The following is a 24,481-nucleotide window of genomic DNA, read 5'->3' on the forward strand; positions in this document are numbered from 1 at the left end:
TCAGTTGGACCAAGTTCTCTGCAGATGATAACAACTTTCGCTCATTTAAAACAACAATTTTCGAAGACATTGTTTTTCTTGAAGGAAGGGAGTAAGCGAGCAGAACCACATTCTAACAGAACCACTCTTCCGTCTTTCTTTTTCAGAGTCAGTAAGTAATTTGGTTGAAACTGAACAAAAACCGAGCATTTCGGATCTCTGACATTCTGTGCATAAAAATCAAGGGAAGGCGGACAATGGAAAATATTGTATCAATAATACTTGCAGGTGAGTAACAATAATGGAATCTTCTGAAAGACCGAAGTTCCTTTTCCATCTTGGAATTAGCGTAATGCACAACTACAATGCAATAAGGCTTCGGGGGAAGTGGAACAGCCACCGGGTTTTCATGGAATTCATTACTATCAATGTATTAAGGTGAATCAATTTGTTTTCCTCGAATTTACTTTTGGGACCAGACAGTGGATGGTTTTAAGCTTTCAGAAGTATTTCCAAATCAATAAATCATGAAATTGATGAAACGACTTGCTCTGACTTGTTCGCGGCATCGCTTTGCATCACGCGATATCGGCTAATTCATCAAGTGAAAATAACTCGGCATTCAAATTATTTCTGAAATATGCACCAGGGCTGGAGACATTTCAACTTGCTTCTAGAGCTTTAAAATAAGATGAAGTAAATTCTGATATCATGTTTCCGATGCATTACCAAAATTTGATATCTAGTTACGTGTACTTGAAGCCTCTAGATGCAGGAGTCCCGCTCTATCTAGTTTTGAAGAGGACAGGCCTGGGATGAAAAATCATATTATGACGAATAAATGATGTGTAGCACCAAACGCCTAATAATTGTAACGCAGTTTTCATTTCCCTTCTTTCGGAAGCTTTAAAATTTGTTTCTCTCAGTTTCGGTTTATGTGCTCGAGTGAAAGCGTGTGACCTTAATTTGTTCGTTACCTGTAGTGCTGGAGGTGGGGGGGGGGGGGGGCGCTTGACTGAGCTTTAACTTCGTACCATTTCTCTGGCTCGACGCTGATTCCCCCTTCCCCGGCCCTCGGCATTTAGCGAAAATCTCGCTGATGAAATACATGTACATTGACGCTGTTACCATATAAAGATTGCGACGACATTCGGCCAGAAGATGTGATGGGTGCGTTTGATAGATTTGCGCAGAGTGGCGTACTTGTAGAAAGTTGAGAAGGACGCCCTCACACAGAATCGAATAATTTTCCTCGCATCATGACGGAACGTTTTGTACACTTATTGCTCTGTGATCGTAAGGGCGAATAGAGTCTCACTTTTTGCGTAACATTTTGGATTTCGACTGACTCCTATACCTATAGTATTTTGCTGTCGCCTCAACTCAGAAAATCTTGAAGGGTTGAGAATTTGTACTGTTTCCAATTGTTGAATCTTTTAACGGGGAAGAAGTGGATGCCAGAACGCGCAGTCACGGAGATTTTCCACTACGGTCGATCCAAGTATTTAATGCGTATGGCGATATTTACCACTGCAAACAAGGACCACCCCCAACGTTCCCTGGTTGGTATATCCAGGGTTGGGTGATTTGTGACAAAACCAGTCTTTGGACATGCCTTTTTAAAACGTCACTTGAAAGTCACCTTATATATATTGGTTAGAACCGACGCGCCGTATGAGCCGAGAGAATGGTCGACATGACGAAACACGGCTGAACTAAGGATTTGCAAATTTCTTGTGTCCACCGTGCAAAATGTGTGCTACAGGGCTGTCAAAAACTTTAACCATTTACGATCGACAGAGAGCTTTAATTTGACATTCATAGTGTGTATATGCAACATTATTTTCCGCGTCGGAAACATAGAGACGAATTGGCGGGAGAGTTGCTAAATATGCCCATGCATCACGTGATGCAGTTTGCAAGTAATTTTACTCCGCAAAACGGTAACGAAATTCGCGCACTCTCGACAAAATTATTTTAGGGACTGGTCAGTTTCTTCGGCCTGGGGGGGGGGCGGTGGATTATTTTTTTGCCGACGTCAAAAAGTGGCTGACCCCCCATTCCAAATTTTGAAAACAGAGTGACCCCCCTGCACGCGACAACTGTAAAACAAAAGGTGGACATAAATTATATATATATATATATATATATATATATATATATATATATATATATATATATATATATATATATATATTATTATATGTTATATTATATTTTACATACATTTATATTTTAACAGTCATTCTGTGTTTTAATGAAATTGTTGACATGTCAGTTGTAAGATAGGAATTTCAAAGTGTCAATCTTTAAGTTTGAATACAGTACATTTTGAATGAGCTGTGAATGTATTTCACACTTTCTATGCTTACCCAGATGTCCTGAACTGTTGTACAGAAATGGATGTCAATCATTAAAATCAAACAGGAAAAAGCAGTAAATCAAAAACTTTGATTGGTGTTAAGACTTCCCAGCCATCCAATTAAATCTCCTGAGGAGCCATAGAGAGGCATTTTAGCCAAATCTGATGTGTGCAGTGTCTGAGATGACCTTTTCTTGTAACATTGAAACCATAAAAGCACAGCTATCTCTAAAATAAGTCATTTTATCAAATATATATTGTGAAATATTTGTGCATGTTGCTTTCTCATGCTGAATTCTCATAGAACAGAAAAGTATCAGGAATTTGTCATGCTTTTCATATGAACTGCAGATTTCATAATGGTACACTTTCACTTAGCAAACATCAAGATATCTCTGGCATATATCTCTTATTTATTAAAGTATGGCGCCTGAAGGGCGCAGAGAAAAATATGAAACATCCTGATATCTCTGATATATATGTCTTGTATATTAAAGTCATGCACAGGAAGGGCGTGCTGAAAAACCTCTGATATATTAAAGTAATGCGCTCGAAGAGCACGCTGAAAAATATTGAACATACAGATATCTCTGATATATGTATGCCTGATATGTTAAAGTCGGGCGTGCTGAAAATACGTGCCCGAAGGGCGCGCCGAAAAATGCAACTGGATGAAATTTGTGGCTGACACGATGCATTTTAGGCAATGATGAGCCTGTGTCGAAATTCAAAAACACACTGACCCCCCCTATTCGGCATTTCAAAAACATGGTGACCCCCTATCACCAAAGTCAAAAGCGGGGTGACCCCCCATGAATCCACCGCCCGCCCCCCGGCCGAAGAAACTGACCAGTCCCTTACCTCTTTTTATTTCTTCGTGTCAAGGAACCCTGTTTGTGATGTTCTCACTATCAAGTACAACAGCGACAACAACGCCAACAGTGACAACGGGAACACCTTTATTGACAGACGGTACTACAGCGACATTGACAGTTTCTACAACGGTAGACGATGTTACCTCCGTGGCAGATACTTCAACGGCCGTAACTACCGGACAGCCCTCTACGGCGGCTATTACAACTGACGGTACCACCATGCAGTCGACAACTCTAGCTGACAGTACAACGCCCATTGCCTCAACGACGGCGACGACGGCTGAAGCGGTGACGACAGCGGCAGCGACGACTTCACAAGCTACGACTACTGATGCAACAACGCAGGCTGCTACGACGGGGGCATCGGGACAGACGTCTACGATATCAGAGACGACGCTAGGCGGAACAACCGATGAGCTGACGACGACCATTGGTCAATCCACAAACGCCGTGTCGACAAAAGTCTCAACAGCCGCTGGCGCCGACACAACAATGGCCACATCAACACCAGCCGCACATTCGACCAGTGCGAACGCGCCAACGACACGGGGAACCACAGTCGTCGACTCGACGACCATGACGAACACTGACGCAACAACCACTTCACTTGCGCAAACAGTGACTATTACCACCAATGGCGATACGTCAGCGGGACCGGACACGACGGCACTTGCCTCAACGAGCAACAATGAGACCCCGACAGCTGCAGACAGTACCAGAACGACGGAACAGCAATCCGGACCCACTGCATCGACATCAGTGACGAATACAGCGACCGTCACGACGAGTACAGAAAATACGACCGATATACAGACGACGCTATCGGACAACCAGACCTCAACAGGCGACACAACAATGAATGCAGCAACGACAGGTAAATGGATAGAAAATTTTATGATCATTTAATCTCGCCTTTTTCACTATGAGTGCACCCATCAAAATAATCTCATTGATTACTGAAGTAAGCTTATAAAGGCATGACAGGTAGGTAGTTAAAAGAGCGTGGGTCTTCACTTTGAAGTGATAATGTTTTCTTGCACAAGATTATCCAATGTTTGGTCCGGTCAACCATTGCAAATAACTTCACTTTAGATGAAAATAAACGAGTGATTCGGAGTGAAAGAACAATATTCACAGACAGTCATTTTGTCTCTATGGTCTCATTTTGTCTCTATTGTCGGATATCCCCCGAAACTCCCTCACAGTTGAAAGTGCCGGATTGTCAGGACATTTTCATCGAAATTTAGCAAGTTCGTTTGCATGGCGAAACATGGCGTCACACTAAATATGGGTACAAACCGCTGGTTGGCTATTGGTTAAATAATTGTTTGTAAACAGTAACATTGGGACATACGTAAGTGACGACCCCCGCCCTTTAAACAGCGTGCGAGTGTGACTGACAGATGCATGAATGGACGCATTAGCTCATTCGATAAATTACTGAACTTAAACTCTCAATATGCGGTTCTCGTCTCGAGCTGTCGATTAGGTCATATCTATGTAGGATCTGCGTTTTCGGTAATGAAAAGCAAGTTAGATGAAAATGACGGGCGAAAACTGGATGCACTAACGGACAAAAATACTGTTAAAGTTTCTGGCATTATTGCCTTGCCTAAAATTTTTCAGCTGAAGACATAGTGCATGCATTTTCCTAAAGCAACGTAAAGTTCTGGCTGTAAGCAAAATAAACATAGCCAAACAAGCAAACATAAACTGTAAGATACCGATGTGTGCGTAAATTATATCATGCACCGGGTGCATCCTGCTTTATAACTTCCCGCACACTATTAAGAGCCACCGATACAGTGCATTTCTCGGGCAATCCTCAACTGGTTCTAATTCTGTGGACCCTTTCGACCATCTTGCCCCTGCATGCTATCAGCGCTTCTGTGATAATTGTACATCTTTACCGGGTAAGATCTATGTTAAGGTACGACCTTGGGGAGAACAGGGATAAGTACAGAGGCAACGCCACTGTGGTAAACCCACTCACCATCGAAGATGTTTAACACGGAGAGAAACACGGATACCACGTGACTTCTTTCTTACTTGTACTGTCTATGCTTCTACAACTGATAATACCACAACAGGGTCAAGGGTTCCTGGAGATCTCACAGAAAGGTCAGATCCTGTGACGACAAAGATAACAACGCCGTTTGAAACAGTGAGGCGCGGGAACAGCACTGCAAGCTCCACAGAAGGGACCAGGACAGGTAAAGAACGTTCCCAATCTCAGTACTTGGAGCACGAGCACAAACACCTAGTTCATCACTGCACGGTGCACACAGTGTGTCATTTCACCTTCTTGTCACTACTCTGCATGAACTGCACCCGCACTGTTGCAACATTGAGTTTGATGACGTAAATTTGAACTCCCTGGCACTCTTGCAAAGTGGACGACTTGCAGGCAAAACAAAAACAGGATGTCATGAAGCTTGGCCGGTGACAGACATAATATCTTTCTTTGCAGTCGTTGTATTCTTCATGTACGGGATTTGAATCATGAAGCACATGAATATTCGGAAAGGTTCAGTATTTCTGGAAAACATTACTTTCAAAGTGTCCGTTGCCCTGCATTTCCTTAGTCTTGCTGCTAGTATGTGGGCATATCATTATCAAATTAGAATAAATTGAAGTTACGGTAATAAACTTCAGCCGACTGTCACATTAGTGGTAGGCTGCTGCATAGATCGTTTGGTGAACACGTTGGCCTTGCCAGCCAGTAGCAGCTGCCATGAAAAGCCAAGCGACAGGGGCCAGTCTACAGCAACCTCACAATCACTCAATTGTTCCCTGCATCACTTTCTGTTGGCTGGTCCCCGCCTCAGTGACAAGCACAAAGAGGCAGGTAACGGGAAACCGCCATGTATCGAATTACGAAATCTGATTGGTTGAATCATGGGGCGCTGTCATTGGCTGTTTAATTTTATTTGGAAGTAACGCTAAAATTATCACAGTTTCATGATGCGAACGTGGCTAGAATTTAACCAAGGATTTAATTACCATTCTTACAAGTTTTGAAATATTGGCAGCTACCAGATTTGACTAAAAAGCACGCGACAAAAAATTTGCACTATGTATGGGCATGCGCAATTAACACCTTCCGGGAGACCAAAAACTGTCTCATTTCAAAATGGCGGTTTGCCGGTATCTGCGTCTTACTACGTGCTGCGTCTAGTCAAGTCACGTGAGACGCAGTGATCAGCGAACACTTTCTGTCGCCTAGACCGAAAGTGAGGCTACGAAGGCCGAAAGCGAGGTCAAATATGGTCGTCTTGCCTCGCTTTCGAGTCTCGCAATGTCGTCTGGGTAACCGATATTTTCACATTCAGACCCACACATTCTGAACAGCGCACATTTCACAAAACTCCCAAATCGCACGCGTTTGCAAATAGCTGGAACGAACGGGCGTAAATACACTCCTCTGTGCGATGCACGGTTTTCAAATACCGATGTGTGCGCCGGGCAAAGTGAGCTACCTGAGCTACATCTTCTCAAGCTCTGTCTCTCGAAACGGCGTTTCATCCCCACCATTTCTGTATTTTCACAAACTTTTCTGCCCTCTTTCCAAAGAGCACGCGCGTACCACACGTGTTTTCGGTCACAGTATCTACATCACATCACAGTACTGGTATTAAGCCGTCACCCAATCTTTATACGTGCATGTTTATTTACAAATTAAAGTCTTTGTTTACCGATGAAATTTCCATTGGAAGAGAGACTGTGCTTTCCGTCTCCGGAGCAGAGAGCTATTCCTTTATTGGCGGTTGATGGATTTTGAGACTAGCTGCTTCGTCATTTTCAATACTGTTACTTGATTGAGAAATTCCTGATTTCTGACGCTACAACAGACGATACGAGTGTGGCAACGGAGACGGGACAACTAACCACCTTCAACACCGACCAAACCACAAAACAGCAGACGATGTGCACTGGTACTTCCACTTGCGACACTGTGACGTCGCCGACGACTTTGTCATACCCATCTCACACAAGATCGACATCTTCTGTCGATCGGGAGACTACAGTGGTAGACCAGAGTACGTCACCCGCAGTTGAAACGAGGGCGACTACGGTGGATGACGTCACCACTAGGCCCTACACCCCTGCAGTTGTCACAACAACTCTTGTAGCTTCCACGACAACTGACGAATCTAAAGCCGCCGGTACCCATGATATACTGAGCGAAGCGAGTGCCAGCAACCCTTTCTCAACATCCGCAACCGAAACCATCGCTACAGACGCGACCAGAGCAAGCGGAGAAACTTCGCCTGCTTCCCATTGTAACGATACCCAATCGGATTCGACGGGGACGAGCACCTCAACCACGGATTCTGCCACCGTCACGCACATCTCACGTGTTGCAAGCCGAAACGCAACATTCGAGGTACAGACCACCAACACATTGACACCAACAGCATCGCCGAAAACACAGACCGTCTGCGGCAGCACTAGCCAAACGGCAGAGAAAACGCCGGTCGCAATCACAAGTAAAATTTCTCAGCCACTGACGGCGACGAAATCTTCCGTAGCGATAACGGGAGAAGAATCGACGCACGTTAAGTCTACGACTCCGTTTGTCACGGCAGGGCACTCCACTCATTACTCAAGCGTCGTGACATCTTTATCACCGAAAGCACGCACAACTATGTCAAACCCATCTCATACAAAATCGACATCTTCTGTCGATCGGGAGACAACAATGCAAGACCAGAGTACGTCACCCGCAGTTGAAACGAGGGCGACTACGGTGGATAACGTCGCCACTGAGCCCTACATCCCTACAGTTGTCGCGACAACTCTTGTAGCTTCCACGACAAATGTCGAATCTAAAGCCGCCGGTACCTATGATATACAGAGCGAAGCAAGTGCCAGCGACTCTTTCTCAACATCCGCAACCGAAACCATCGCTACAGACGCGACCAGAACAAGCGGAGAAACGCCACAGCCGGCGTTCAAATCTTCCGTAGCGATAACGAGAGAAGAATCGACGCACGTTAAGTCTACGGCTCCGTTTATCTCGACAGGGCACTCCATGCATTACTCAAGCGTCATGACATCTTCATCACCGAAAGCACGTACAACTTTGTCATACCCATCTCACACAAAGTCGACATCTTCCGTCTATCGGGAGACTCCGATTGAAGACCAGAGTACGTTACCCGAAGTTGAAACGAGGGCGACTACGGTGGATAACGTCGCCACTGGGCCCTACACCCCTACAGTTGTCACAACAACTCTTGTAGCTTCCACGACAACTGACGAATCTAAAGCCGCCGGCACCTATGATATACGGAGCCATGCGAGTGCCAGCGACCCTTTCTCAACATCCGCAACCGAAACCATCGCTACAGTCGCGACCAGAGCAAGCCGAGAAACGCCACAGACGGTGTCAAAATCTTCCGTGGCGATAACGAGAGAAGGGTCGACGCACGATAAGTCTACAACTACGCTTGTCACGGCAGGGCACTCCACTCATTACTCAAGCGTAATGATGACTTCATCGCCAAAAGCACGTACCGTCTCCTGCACCGATTGTACCGCGGAGCAAACTTCGGACACAACCACACGGGGCGCTTCTCAGTCCCCGACAGCAACACCTGTGACTTCCACAAAAGCGACACACAAGTCAACGAGCAATCTTGCCACCGTCGAACTCACCACACGTGCCACGAACCGGCTTGCGACGTCGCAGGTAATGACAACAATCGGTGTGACAGCAACGACATCACCGGACGAAGAAACTGATCAAAGCATTGCCCCTACGACAGAGTTGACGTCCGTTACCTCAGCTAAGGGCAAATCTGTTCCGCCCTCGACGGTGATAGCAACATCAATAGCTATACCCAGCGCAAAAGCGACTCCTACGACAAACACAAATTTAGCAACTGTAAGGAAAACCACACCTTCCACAGTGTCGCTAACACAGACCGCTGAAGTCACCTCAACGCCCGCAACATCACCAAAAAGGCGGACCGCAACTCCTGCAGTGACCAGAAGTACCAAGGTAACAACGTCGACGAGGAGAGCATCTTCCATTTTCCAACCCAGGACAAGTACACGACGAAGAGTAGGTAAATGTATAGCGCCTGAAATCTCTGATATTGAAAGCCAAAAATGCAGAGTTTAATCGAGGTTATTACAGATTAATTTATGCATGATACGACTCGGAAAGATAGCCTCAACTTTGATGATGCGGGGTAACACAAATTCCGGCGGTCTGCGACAGGTTATAGTCAGCAGGGAAATGAAAAGGTTTGAGCCACTGCGAATATATTCTGAACTGATGTATAAACAGTAATAAACAGTTATTTTGGCTAATGGACATGCGAATGAGTGAGAGGATGCATGAATGTGAAGACAGCGGCAGGATAAAATGTTGTAAAGGTTTCTAGACCAAAAATCTTAGGAGAATCGGGCCATAACCCATCCGTAAGAAGAGCATACTGAAATGCACTTTTACTTTTTAATCTTACGCCATCGGTTCAGAGAAGACCTTTCAGCGCGCTTACCTGATAAGTCGAGACTGTTGTAACGTCTGATTTTGTTGACCGATATCTCATGATCTTCTGACAAAGTCTTAACCTTTCACTAAAACTGATTTTTTTTCTATCTTGCAGGAGTGACGCCTACACTTAAGAACGGGCAAGCCAGGAAAAGAGGGAGCCCTCTGGTGTTGATCCTGACCTTCTTCACAGTCCTCTTGCTAAAGGAACACAAAGAGTGAAAAGCTGTGGAAAGCTCCTCGAAAAAAAGTTGTCAACTTCAAAACTCGCTCGTCTTTCCACCAACCCGCATAGCAATACCGCACCATCCACAATTCACACACTTTGTCGAGCGTCGCCCTTGTTGTTAACTATACAGACAATAAATTTGATGCATCGAAAACGTCGAACTTTCAACGGCTATTTGATGAAATGTAAAATAAACACTATCCAACATATGATAGCTTATACACATCAGTTTGGCCTGTATTTCATTGGCCGCTACAGGTAATAGTATCTTGAATACATTCATCACATCTCCTACAATCCTTTAACTTTGATCACAGAAGAGCATTCTAGAAGTGTGAAAAAGCTACAGAAGCTGTAACTTTCGACAATTTATTTCATGTTTCAAAACGTTTTCTCTTATCATTTACAGCTTCTTTGCATACTTCCTGCATTTTGAAATACTGACTATTTTGCTTGTCAAACGCATAGTGTTAGTGTTATGTGTATTGCTATTGTCGCCAATCGGACCCAGGACTTAAATTCGATTAGGCCAAGAAAAATAAAGTTTGTTTCTCATCCTCCAGATCCGCCGCATCAACCTTTTTTCTGCTCATGAGGAAATAAAATGAAAAAACCCGCAAAAATACGTGGCGATAGTGCATAACACAGTGCTGTATAAAACGGAACTGTAAACAAAATAACTGACACTAACATTCCATTCAGAACTGTACACAATGTCACTGTTATATTAAGCCGTCAAAACTGTGCATCGCTGCACTAACTTGAAAGTCAAACTGCAGAACTGTTGCTATACAAAAATACTAAAGCAACAATGCTGTGCATTTATCTCTGCGTTCACTCCTATGTTGTTTTCATGTTTTTGGCGCGTTCTTGTTCGTTGAAGAATAAAAAAAATGAGGAACAAAAAACCCCCGCGTCGCCGCATCAATTTTGCAATATGTCTAGGATGAGAAACAAACTTTTCATTTTTCTTGGCCTTACCAACAGTAACAACACACCATGCAATCAATGTTGACGAGCTGGATAGTGTAATATGCTGTCATATGTAAGGCAACAAAGTAAGCTGATTCATTACACAAAATCCCGATAAAATACAAAGTGAAATGCAAAAACAGAAAACACTAGAAAATCCATAAAAAGAGAAAAAACGAATACGCATACTCAAATGACGTTGGGGGCGTCATCTGACTGATGAGTACCGGCTAGGCTGCAATGCCACAGTTGCTATAAATTAACACGTGAAGGAATCCCATCAGCACAGAGCAGTTTAAGAAACCGAGCACCAGAATACCAAATAGCACCCCAACGAGGCCTGGTGGTCACGCCAAGACCTCAAATCTCGCAAAATCGTTACGGTTGGTTTTGTAATTCGACATAGCCTCTATGAAAATAGGGTCGCAGAGCATCATGCCTTCAAGATCGTAATCGACAATGAAATTGATTATTTCGACTGGTTGTTTTATTTCTCGGCATTTTCTTTTTCCGAGACTAATTGTCCGCTATTTTATGGTGTAGACAGGCGGATCTCAGTCACAAATTTCCTACTGTGCACTGTTTGGTTCTTCCAGCTAGTTTTCCCATACGATCTTCACCGTATAGTATACTCACATATACGCATATAAATTTTTTTAAGACTCCTATATACATTACAAAAAGATACTGTTTCGCTGGATGAAAACTACTACTAAAGACTTCCACAAAGTATAGACAGACTATTATTGTAATCGGCTCGAAAAAAATGGAGAACCGTTTTCCGTAATTTTGTCTCAATCTCTTGGTTTCTCTTTCTGAAGTACGTACTGTGTGAAATAGATTGCTATGCAATTAATTGTTTCTAGTTTTCCTTATTAAATCAGCTTAAACATTCAGATGCCGTAAGTCATCAGTTTATTTTATACGCGGAATAGTTGATAGACTATTGAATGGCTTTTTACTGCGGAAAATCCACGTCTTTTGGATATTATTAGTCACATTTCAAACACTAAAATTAAAAAATGTCCTTATTTACACGAGCGATTCATTACCGCCATTTGCATTTATTGCCGAGTCTAAAGCCCGCCACCATGGTGATAAATGCATTCATAGGCAGTTCTCTGACGTAACTAATAAATAATTCAGGTCTTTCTGGTGAAACTATATCACACATATTTACCAAGTGACATGCATTAATACTCAAGTGCTAGTGACACATTTTCCTTTTTGACCTAAAATGCAATAAATATTACTTAAATATGACACCGAGTGTGTGCCTGTGCAAGACACCTTATAGAAATACTGTAGCAAAACATGTCATCCTGCCAAAGAATGATTAATATGTTTCTTGTATATCTGTATGTAATGTTCTAATATTTTCTTGCATTGAAAGACAGCTAAGTATTCGAAAAACTTCAGGGCGAAAAATCTCATACGATTTATTAGTTTTTTTTATAGGGTTCTTGCTCTACCTTCCTGACTGCTAACAAGGATTTTACATTTAATATATTATGTATAGCTGTCGTTTTAATCGGGAGAATGCTCTAGATACCTGAAAAAAATGGGCTTATTGGAGGTAAGAGTAATATGCTTCAAACAATTGCCGCGAATGGCCTGAAGGGAAACTCGTCCATGTTTCCACATTCAGGAAGTCCCACCAAAGGAAAATGAATGTAACCGATTGTAAACTTTATCGCAAGTCATCGTGACGTGGCATTGGCCGGTTCAGGAACCTACCAAATATAGTGAATTCGGATCTTCATCATATATAGTAAATTTTACATCAAAATGAGGCTGTGACCTCGACTTCGGCTGTTGCTAAGCGATAATCACTCACCAATATGGCGGCCAGTATGAAACATATTTTCTGTTGATTTCTATCGCAAAATAAATTTATTCTTTAAACATACAGTTCGGATAGTTCGTGCTCTGTTTAACCCATTTCTAAAAAAAAACTATATCTTGTAAACATTCGTCACTTCAAGGCATTTACTGTCTTTAGTAAGTTCCCAGACTTGTAGCCACGTTTGATCGATTCCCTCGTTACATGCAACCGTTCCATAAAGGGCTTCTGAATAATGGTAGAAATTAGGATGAATCAAAGCGATGACGCAACACTTTCTTTACGAATGGATCGGGCCCAAGCAGCGATGAGGCCGGCGTATGTCGGTCTTCAGCGATAAAAAAGTGTGGTAATTCTCCACATGCGAGGAATCAACTTTTTTTATTACGAGGTATCCAGAGAAATGGCCTTCCATTCAGCAAGAACAACTTAAAAAGTATTCTTTGAATATTGTAGTAGTTATACAAGAATGTTTGTAATTAAAGTACTGTGTATTGTAAATATATAGTTATACATTGATTAAGATGAAACATAGACATATAAGAAGAGAATGGTTTTCTAATAAATTTGTGTAGCTCTCCTTTTTACTCATATATTTTACGCAAAGTGTAGTTGTATTAGAGACTAATGTAGTACAACGAATTGACTCAATCTCAAAATTTCTTAGAATTGCAACGGTACGACTCCCGGATGTTGACCAATGACGCATGGCAAAGCCCGACATCGCCTTCACGGAATCCATGTATCGAACAGTTCATTGACACTCTGAAAGGCCTTGGCGGGCATATGACGTCACAATGGAGAGAGCCAGGCGATAGGACCGTACAAGGTTAGGCAGCGCGATTCAGACAACGATAGGGCGTCGTCGCCACGCTCTTCGTTCAGTGACAATTTTTTTTCTAATAAAAAATTAACTTTATTCACTCAAGATGACACACGGTCTGTTGTCTTTGGGTGGTGCTGTCTTTACGGTTAGCATCATGTAAACGAACAATCTTTCAGGAGATGATGATGATAATGATGATGACGTGATGAACGTCACTGTACATGACGTTAGTACTACTTCAGGTTCAAAGGCCAGAAGTTAACATTTTTTGTCCTTGGGTACAACATCACACATTTACTTCAATTCAGTCATTATAAGACTTTGCTGTCAATCAATTAAGTTGAATAAAGTTGACCATAGAGAAGATCGAGAGATGTCTGGCGTTGTTGTGCTTTCTGTTGACATCACGAAGTGGACAATTTGACTTGTATGATTATGTAACATAATTTATCACCTTCATGACTACTGTAACACGGTGTTGACGACACAAAACTTGGTACTCCGCGTGTTGGAAACGGGAGGAAGAAGTGTTAACAGTGTCCCACGGGACACGGAGAACTCAAATAAACCAAATAATTCAAATACAAACGTGGCTTAAAATCTATTGCTAAGGTTGAAATCTAAGTAAAACATTCAATTGAAAGAAATTATTTTTTCCAAAACAGTTATAAATTACTTTATCATCAAGAATGACATCATCCAACTCTACCGTTGTTGTAAAAATGTTAACTTGTAAGATTAATTTACTCAATAAATCAGCGTAACATCGTATCTTTTTTCACTGGCTCTGTCGACGTCTAGGTTATTTTTGGAGGAGGGGCCGGGGGGAGGGGCAGAGGTTGACGTCACCGCCAAGATTACGAAAGCCCTGTGACTGTTTTCTTTCCGTAAATTTTGAAGGCAGGGGTCGATATTGCTTTTGAGCATCCGATCAGGACGTCTCAAGCACAACTGTCACGGTTTAAACAACACAAAGTTTCGGATTAATTACACTTCATACGTATACTGCTACTCAAAAGATCGCCTGTATATGGGTCCGGTTTAATGTTGGTCAATCATTTACCGAAATTCAACAAACCGCTGATTGAAGCTCTCTCAAGTACATGTTTGACCGTCGCCTCGTTTGGATCATTCGACTATGAGTGAGAGATTATTTATTGAGACTTAGTATTCTTATGGAAGCTAGTGTTGAAACAATCTTGTGTTTGAGAAGTCTGGTGGTCTTACAGTTAAAGCGTCAACGTCACTGTGCACGTGTAAGCAATACCCATGGTCCGAAATTCGCATTCTGCATAGTACACACGAACGAAAAACAACCGGATACAAACCAAATATAGAGAATATTAAATGAAAAAAACGCTTGATTATTTGCCTTTGTCTGCCGGACTGGACATATTTCGCAGAGTTTAAGTTCAGGTCTTTTGAATAGCAATCGAGTAGACCTTAGGGAAAGTCCATTACTGCGTGGGGATGGGCAAGTCATCATTAAAAACTCTTCTACTGAGTAGAAATTGCTATTTTTTGATACCATAATTCCCCTTTTAAAAAGGTCAAACGAGGGTCAATCAATAAAGGAAGTATAATTTTGAAATTCGAAAAGAAGTGATTGCCCATTATCATCGTTAATATTGATGAATCTGAGAAAATGACGATAGCTATGGAAAGTTTAGGCGGTTGTTCGTCGGAGCAGACGTGTGCGTATGGACAGGGATTGATAACACGTCCTGCATTACGTCAAACGTGAGTCTTTTCCTGAATATAGTGTATATATATATATATATATATAATATATATATATATATATTATATATATATATATATATATATATATATATATATATATATATATATATAATTTTCGGGTTAAATATAATGAATAAATTGTTTTCCGAGATTCCGAGATTGTTTTCCGAGATTCTTTGAAGTGATGAAAGAGTTCCTCTTTGCTGTCTCGACGCATTTCGATTTAGGGTAGTGCAGGAACATGAACTGAATGCGACGTCCAGTGAATTTTTCCACGAGGAATGTTTCCATATTTGTATGTAAACCTGTTTTTTGTCATTGATAAGATGTGTCAGAAGTCAAGGGCCTCCCACTTAGTGTGCAAAATGATGGACTCAATAATTACTCATCATTTCCCGTTAATACCTGTGTTAGTATTATGCTACGTTAACGTTTAGAATACCATACTATGTGTGACGGACAAGGTTACGATTAAATCATGCCCGGATGAGGCTGAGAGGAAGCTTAAGTTTATGTTTTTTGTTAGTGTTCTGTTGTTTTGACTCTGATTTCTATCACCGATAACAATTCGCACAAAACGGTATATTCTCAAAATATCACCTTTCCGTCTTCCGACTCTGATTCCACCACTCCTGCATCCTGCAATGATTGTTTCCGTGACGTCGCTGTTGTTTACCTTAGTTACAGGCAAACAAAGTTGCGATGGAAATCTCACCGTTGGTCGCCAGCGCTATCGGAGAGTGGCGATATGCGGCGATTGCGTAACTCCAACACGTTTCATAAGATCGGGGCGTGATACGGTCCTTGCTGACTGTAGATAAAAATAAAAAAAAATGAAGTACGTCTTGTATGATTTGATCAATTTTGATACTTTAACTGTTGAAGCTTCGTGTGTCATAATTTCGTATCAAGGCGAAAGTCAACGTTCACGCACAGAAATATCGAAACTGTTATCCAGAGATCCAGAGAGTCACAATAAAATGTGATGTCACATCAGTGATACCCAAAACCAATCAGAGTAAAGTTGGGTGTTTGAGTCGGGGCCGTTGATAGCTTACGCCACCGACTTTTGTTTACTCGTTGCTATGGCAAAGGTAACTATATAGAATGGCTTATCTCGGGGAGGCAGTGCTATCGGCCCGCATTACGAAAAGTCGCAGATCGGAAGAAGGTTTAATCGACGGAGACTGCCGGCATACGTGAGCGGAGCCGCTGGATTTCGAAGTGGTGACACTGCATTAAAGGTAAGCCACTTAACTTTGCTTTCCTTGAAGTTTTGAACTGGTAATGATCAAAAGATGATAGTTCACAAACTTCGAATTGAGCTTTTGTTTGCCAGTTAAAGATTTTAAGACTTCGTAATAAAACAGTTTGTAAGTGTATATTGTCGGTGACAAAACTTAAAACTATAGGAACGAGATCTTTGAAAACTTATGAAATAAAAAGTCGCTGTAACATACATTAACGTTACGGGTCAGCCTGCACATCCTTTTTTATAACTGAATGAACACATGTTTGTCAGTCTGTCTCTGTTAGCTTGCTAGTTGGTTTACAGAAATTTTGGCATTCGCACCCTGCAGTTAAACGTTACTGTATTTTAGCACACAATGTGTCCAGCACATTTCGGGGGGGGGGGGGCAGCAAACCAGCCAGTCAATTTTTAGAATTTGTCGCGAAAATGAAAGATTTTTTTGCGTGTGCTATTGTAATGTATTTTTAGTACGATTTAGATTTGGGCCGGGGGGGGGGAAGGGGGGCACTAAGAACTGTCCGCAGCTGGCCTCCACCAACAAGTTGCCCTTTCCCTTCTCCCCTCTCCCACTAGAATATCTCCCCGTTTTCCTTCCCCAAACTGCAAGTTTTTCAACCCCCGTCTCTTCACCACGTGTGTTTACCAGTCCTATGACAAATTTCCGAAAATAACCGAATCATACTCAGTCCGTGCCTGTTCTTCTAAAGTTGCCCGCCGAGCAAAAAATTCCCCGCCAGCCAATGAGAATATGAAATACCAACCCGCCCGTTCTACCCTTTGATACAACATACAATTTCACGATCGTCGGCCGACTTGCCCAAGAAATCGCTTTTAATACGAACACCCCTGTCATGAACAAGTTTTCTGGATTCTCCAAACTGTAGCATTGCAATTCTGTCCACCTGCTGCAGCTTGCATCTTCCCTTCCTTTAGTTATGTCTACTGTACAATGACTTGATTGTCGTCTCCCTTCGATTTCCACAATTGTCTGACAGGCGCCAAATCGACTGGTCTATTGCTTGTCTGTTCATCCACATTTTGTCGTCCCTCTTTGCACTATTCAGCTTCAGTGGTGTAAATTATTAAAACCGTAAAACCACGTCTGCGATGTCGATTACATCATATATTTATCTATTGACATACCTGCATCTAATTTGAAGCTCTTTTACTTTCCAAATATTTGTTTTTCACAAAAATTCCGCGCCAACACGAGAAGGATGCAATCTGTGTACATATATTCAGTAAATTGCATTTAACGGCACAGGGAGACAGACGAGCAGAAAGCCAGCTCCATATATATTATGACCTTTGAACTGGGACCTCTGACGTCTGCGCATTTGATGGCAGTGCTGTTTTCTTTTTCCTCAGATCGGCTACCATGATGTCTCCTCTCAAACATCTCCTCGCATTTGTAGTAGGTAAGCGAATTCACATTTCGATGGTCTGGAGCTAGACACAAGCCTGGAAACTTGCTGGAAATTGTAAGACAGAATTTTCATGAATGGGTTTTTTGATTGTTGGACGCAATGGGTTGAATTTGTGGTGTCTCCAAAGAAAGTCTTAGCATTGTACGAGGTCGTGGGTGGTGATTTTTCCGAGAAATTTGTGTGTGTTAAAGTATGCATACATTAGCAATAATAGATGGATTGTCCATAATTAAAACTTATTTTCGTATCCATACTGGTGACTGGTATTGAATTTCTTTAGTTTACATCGCCTAAAATGTACCTCGACGTGATGGAATGTTCGTGTGTGATTTGAAGACCTCCTCAGTTACGATTACCCCTTCCTTATCAGCTGCCCTACTCGAAGGACATTGACACGTATTTTGACCCCAAGCCGTGTTTCCTTTCAGTTTGCTCCGTTGAATTTGCCGTCGTCGACGGGCAGAATACAACCCTTGCCGTAGACAATTCCACGCTCGCCATCACAACCGATGCAGACAATTCCACAGACATTTATACCACAGACATTACCGTGATCGGAAACTCGACCGCCGTCGTCGGAACAACGCTGGCAGACGACAACAGTACCGCTGTGACCACCGACGCAAGTCTCACCACCGTGGGTAGGTACCCCCGACACGAGAGTCGCGTCATATTGGGAAGAATGTCAAGTTTTGAACATGAATGAAAGCATCATTGAAGAAATAACTGAGAGTATATCACACTGGCTATTTGTCACGTCAAAGTGCGCCATGCGTGTTTTAACGTTCCAGCTATTTCAACGCCGTGCACACTTCACAGTTCCTGTGTGACATTCGAAGGCCACGATTCGCCTCTTGCCAAAGCTTCCTATTATGGTATTATGATGTTGCAAAGCTATAAAATCTTACGTTTCAACAGTCCCAGCCCCCTACAACACATTAAAGCCCGTCCAAGTACAAAACAGCGGAAACGAAGAAACAAAAAATTGCATGTATTGCGGCGGTCTAATCAAAGGCAGATGATGTTGGCGTTGAAAAATGATAAGGGATATGCCAATAAGTCTTGGGTGGGTTTCGTCAGGATTCAAACACGCAGTTTGTGTTCGTATGCTTACACTTTGCATTTTTTGTTTTCCATCGCTAGACATCACACTCTTTCCCCAAATATTCACATTTTTCAACTGACCCTTATGTGAATATTTATTTTCCAAAACGTCAGCGCGGCTGCACTTTGATAAAGCAAGCCTTGCAGAATTTGTTTTTTATTATCACTACCCCTCCCAGGACCTAATGACCTGTCCCTAAGTCTGCTCCTTGCAGCGCCTCCACGTACCACTGCCTTGTTTATTCAACAATATGTAGTATACCGTTGCAAAAATACCATAATGCTCACAACCACAAATTGTACCAGCCTTTTCATCGACATCAGAATGTGTAGACAGAAAAGATCGTGACTCGATGATTCAATAACCTCAACAAATAATAAAATCAACTCAAAATAAAATAGCAAATGAAGGGCCGTGTACAATGCCTCCGTTGCCAAGTTGCTATCTAGAAGGAATTGTTTTTCCTTTGTGTATGATTACGACAAGTCCAAACACAGATGCGCTGTCAAGCATTGCGCAGTTATGTAAGAACGGACCGATAAGGGTTATCCTATAAGAACCAATGGACGTAGTAATCAGTGAACGGTGTGTGTATTTGATCTTTCACAACACCTAAGCCCCCCCTAAAAAAAGAAATGTTTCTGGTCAGACCTTTCTTTAAAAAATGATGCGGCGACGCGAATTTTTTTATTTTTTATTTTTTTCCCTCAAGGGAGGAGGGTCAGTTTTATTTATATTGGTATTGACTGAAAGTTGCCAATCATGGAAGAACTCACGCTACTCTCTACGGGAAAATCAGAATACTCCGGCTCCAGGACAAATCTATCGCCAGAATTCAGAACACCCCTGCTCAAATCGTGGAAGAGTGGTTTATAGTTTGATTTAAAGCTAGCTGAAGCAGTACGTAGTTTGCCGCGGCAGCCGGCCACAGAACAGGAAAAAAAGGGTGACGCGCTGTTGTTCAAGTGACGCGCGCGCTGACCAGAAACACTTCTCTTTTTTTTGCCTAATGTAGAGGGCACACTGTATATGTGAATGCCAATGACTCTCAAGCCCTGTTATGATGATGATGATGATGATGATGATGATGATGATGATGATGATGATGAATTGTCTGATTGATTGACTGATCGATCGATCGATAATTGATTGATTGCTAACGGTCACTGCGTACGCATGCGTCCCCACTTGGCGTGGACGATCATGTCGCTTGCACGTCGTTGATTATACTTCGAATACTTGTTAATAATATCGCACTACAACCACCACTCTCACCGCTGTAGACTAGCCACCATCACCCTGTCCCTGGCGTAACGGTATGCACACTGCACGTTGCATCATTGTCAACTCACTGTCATTTGCCTGTCACTCCTATAAATACCCACGAATTGCACTCATACTAACTTTTTTGCTGGTATTTCTACATGACTTCAAGGCAAGGAAACAGTACTGTCGCCTTCCCTACTTTGTCTCTAGATCACAAACAACCTCATGGCCACCATCCACTCATTTCCAAGCCTCCCACCCTGAGAACACAGCTCTCTCTCTCTCCGTCACGGACGAAACCACGAGACGATTTGTATCATCAGCCACACCGGTGGCCTGACAAAGATGACTGAAAAGTCTCGTTTCCAGAGATACGGCATCTATCTCGACTTTCGCCCGACATTCCACCGCAACACGGCCCTAAATTACTACCAAACGATCTGACTTCCCGCCTGCCAACAACACAGTACAATTCATAGCAATTACTTTCACCATCGCATCCCGAAGATCACAACACAACACAATTCAAGGGTACAATGCCCGGTAGCTACATCTTTTCCGAAATACCATCCAGTCTTTCTCTGCAAGTACTTCCCAAAGGCAATTTCATCTGCGTCATTGTCAATAGTACCATTCCGTAATTACGTTTGGCCGCCACAAGTATCTGTATCCCCACCTGAAGCCTAGTTGTAGTTTCTAAACTATCTCCATGCGCTTTTTTACAAAAGACTTGACGGAGATGTTTTAGAAGGACCTGTAACTATACGTCCTAATGTTGTGTTCCCCGAGCGAAAATATAACGTCAAGTGTTAAAATACAGTCGTGACATTGCAGCCAAATTTCTTCATGAAAGCAGATATATTATATGTACGTGCAATTTTTACCAACACATTCTTTGTACGAGCGTAATAACAATCAAATTTGCCGAAACGAAATCGTTGAGAGAGAGGTTCATGCAACTACCGGGGCTTTCACAGGCTGTTGTATCTAACTTATTGCAATATTTATGTATGCCCTGCGTTACTTATAGATTCATCTATTATATGTTATGTCTGTGACGAGAACAACGACCAGGACTGTGGTACGGATCTCTCCTCAACCGCGGACTACAACGAGACTTGCCAGTATAACTGTTGGGTAAGTAGTTTGCGACTTTCCATATACAATGCAAGATGAGAAGTATATGAATATTCCACATTGATAAACAAACTCATTGGCATAAAATTTTAATATCGTGACAAATGCTTATTTGTATAATTTGCATATGGATACTAATCCACCTCGCATCTTGCACTAAGAGACTTTGCTATCGATAGGTTATTGACTGTTTAACCTTGACAAAGGCCACGTTAATTGCACCACACATGGTCACCGGTCAGATGCCATCAAAACGATCTTTCAGCGACTTACCAACGACGGTGGATCTTCAAACGACGACACAACAATATTGGTGTTTTTTAAAGATAAATTTATTCTAACAAAGTGGCAAATGAAACAAATCTACATAACTGTGAATGTGTCAAGCGTTTGAACAAAATTACAATGCAAAATGACTGAAAAAATAGTAATTTAATTAAGAAGATCATCATATAAATGCATTCAGTATTCAATATTGGTGTTCATATTTTTCCTGCAGTTGAAGCGCCCTCTTTTTGCAACGATTCAATGGAATGCAACGCGTTCATTTGTTAGGATATCGAGGGCAGAACGTGTGACGAAATTTTGCAAATTTGCTCATACAATCAAAAAGTAGAGAAAAAGTTAAGGTCTGACACCAACCAGTGAACGGTGTTGCAATGTAACATTTTGACTATTCGCATTTTTCATGGTTGTCTTTTTTCATTTTCAAATTTTAGACGATTCTTGACAGCAACGGTAATACCTCCAGAATTTGTAACGACACTTACGAAAGTGGGTCCACGTCCCTCTCCTGCGACGCAGCCTCGTCCCAAGTGTGCATCGATTCATCCGGCGTCACGGAATGTTTCTACTGCTGCAGCTCCGACTACTGCAACTCAGAGACCCTGTCAGGATCCAGCAGGCTGCCCGTGGCGAGCTTCATCACGCTCCTGGTCGCGATTGTTGTGAGCGCCACCAACGTCAGTTTCACTGACACTCTCTTTTGTGTCTTATGCGAAAAAAGTAAATGTAAATATAAATGATGTAAAAAGTTATTCTTAATCTAAAGCGTTTCTCTTTTTTTTAAGATGAAGCCCGAAAACTTTATTCTTATAACACGAGATTAATAGTAAGTAAAGAAAAGATCCTCTTTTTTATGATTATCATTAAAAAAAAATTTCAGAGAAAAAATGATATACCAGGCATTTAACATATTGTGCAAATATCGTTTCCTTCCCGAGCTCTCGTTTAACAAAATAACGGATTTGTTCTGCCACAGCCATAGTTGTAGACATGTGGAACATTAATGTCCTTCAAAAATACAAGCAAGAAATTTCCCAACTTTAAAAAATAGCATTCCAATTATGTAGAGTTCTGATTATTTTAAATCTCTTTAGTTTCACTGTTTGGCCAGAACCCGACTACTGCGATAATTTTGTACTAAGCTTGATGGCATTCAACATGCCTATGCCACTATTTAGTTTTTTTATTTTTGTGAGTTTTGTGTACAGCAATTGTACGGACTGTGAACTTTCTTCGACGAAAATGGCAATGACCCGAGAGATGCGACGTCAACCGTTGCACGGAAAACTGACCAATCACGGTCGAGGAACTATGACCATCACTCGGCGATGCCATGGCAACGGAGATACGCTGACATTGATGACGGTCGCGGACGTTACAAAACAAACAAACAAACAAACAAAATAAGCGGCCCTGAGACTTCTTTTTGAGGACAAGTCAGCCGTTGTTTAGAATCGTTGAAGAAGGGCCAACACAGGACTATGCATTTGTGGGACAAAGTGACTTAGGCGATAACATCGCCGAATTCAAGATTGTCAACAATTTTGGATTTTCCGCTATTTTTATAATCGAAATAAACGACCCTGTTTCCAAAATAGGCGATATTTCGGATTGAGTACGATTGTCATTCAAGAAAACGATTTCATGTGAAACTTGTTACTCAACTACAAAACTGATCCGGGGTTTGTTTTTGATTTTCTTTCCGTGGTGAGGTTGCTCACATTCCGAGCGAAATGAAGTAATATGCATGAAGTGGCACAATTTTTACGATTTACAGACATGCGTTTTGATAAGAAATTTTACTCATTCGACGAAATCCTTGTAACGCGATATAAAAATGTATTTTTGGATCTTGAATGACGGCGTATATGGGTTTGAGAAAATATGTGCTCGACCGAAAAAAAAGACAGAAAACTTGCATTTTTGTACATAATTATAAGAATAGGCTACAGTAGATTTAAAAATGATCTAAGTTTGAACCATTATGAAATTAATAGTCACAGAAAAAATGACAGCCACCGTGTAAATAATGATTTGCTCATCGTTGGATATTGATACAACATAACAATTTTATACAAATACAATAAAATTATATGATATCAAATTTATCTTATTGTAGGGCATACGTGTTCATATGCACAAATCTTTAACACACAGTGCATACACATGTGCACGTACGCGCAAGCGCTGCACACCGACGCATTTCAAGTTGCATGCTCGCGAGTGTTCCACCTTGTATATTTGGAAATGGTGCATCGATTTTGTACTCGCCAATTATCAAGTATTGTAAATAAAAGAAATTTTCATAATCGTTATTAATGTGTGCGTGTCATTCGGGTATGGACTAACTAACATAGACAGATGCGAGTATGCATCCAGTTGCAAGTTTTGAAAATGAAATACAACAGCTTTCCGGAGTAACCATTAACTACCGGAATTAGGTTATGAAAAGGACATCAATAACGTTCATCAGAACGCACCATTCCTCTCCCATGCTCAACGTCTGCTCTGTTTTGTAACCGTAGATATGAATTGCGCGCATTCACAAACAAAGACAAACCCACCCTCGCTGAATGCCGGCGCATCATCGACTGGATTCGGAATGACAATTACTTCTTGTTACTATTTGCTACGTCATCAAGTGTATTGAGGACCTTTTCCCTGAGTGGTCCAAC

The 24,481-nt window shown here is 41.9% G+C and overlaps 2 protein-coding genes across 3 annotated transcripts in view; both read left to right on the forward strand.

Moving 5' to 3' along the window:
- Positions 1-13,963, forward strand: part of LOC139151449 (mucin-22-like) — a 49,703-nt gene extending 35,740 nt beyond the window's left edge. For both annotated transcript variants that reach the window (XM_070724269.1, XM_070724268.1), the window contains 5 exons: positions 147-267; positions 3,227-4,090; positions 5,307-5,429; positions 7,068-9,290; positions 9,837-13,963. In XM_070724269.1, the coding sequence (XP_070580370.1) occupies positions 237-267; positions 3,227-4,090; positions 5,307-5,429; positions 7,068-9,290; positions 9,837-9,943 (3,348 nt within the window). In that variant the 5' untranslated portion in view covers positions 147-236 and the 3' untranslated portion in view covers positions 9,944-13,963. The remainder of the gene's footprint in view (positions 1-146; positions 268-3,226; positions 4,091-5,306; positions 5,430-7,067; positions 9,291-9,836) is intronic.
- Positions 13,964-16,173: 2,210 nt separating this feature from the next.
- Positions 16,174-24,121, forward strand: LOC139151452 (uncharacterized). Its single transcript, XM_070724276.1, has 5 exons — positions 16,174-16,578; positions 17,955-18,004; positions 18,442-18,654; positions 21,415-21,521; positions 22,241-24,121. Exons 2-5 carry the CDS (start codon positions 17,965-17,967, stop codon positions 22,544-22,546), a joined length of 666 nt encoding a protein of 221 aa, XP_070580377.1. The 5' UTR covers positions 16,174-16,578; positions 17,955-17,964; the 3' UTR covers positions 22,547-24,121.
- The last annotated feature ends 360 nt before the right edge of the window (positions 24,122-24,481 follow it).

This window comes from Ptychodera flava, chromosome 15 (genome assembly GCF_041260155.1).
Source record: "Ptychodera flava strain L36383 chromosome 15, AS_Pfla_20210202, whole genome shotgun sequence".
NCBI classification, from domain to species: Eukaryota; Metazoa; Hemichordata; class Enteropneusta; family Ptychoderidae; genus Ptychodera; species Ptychodera flava.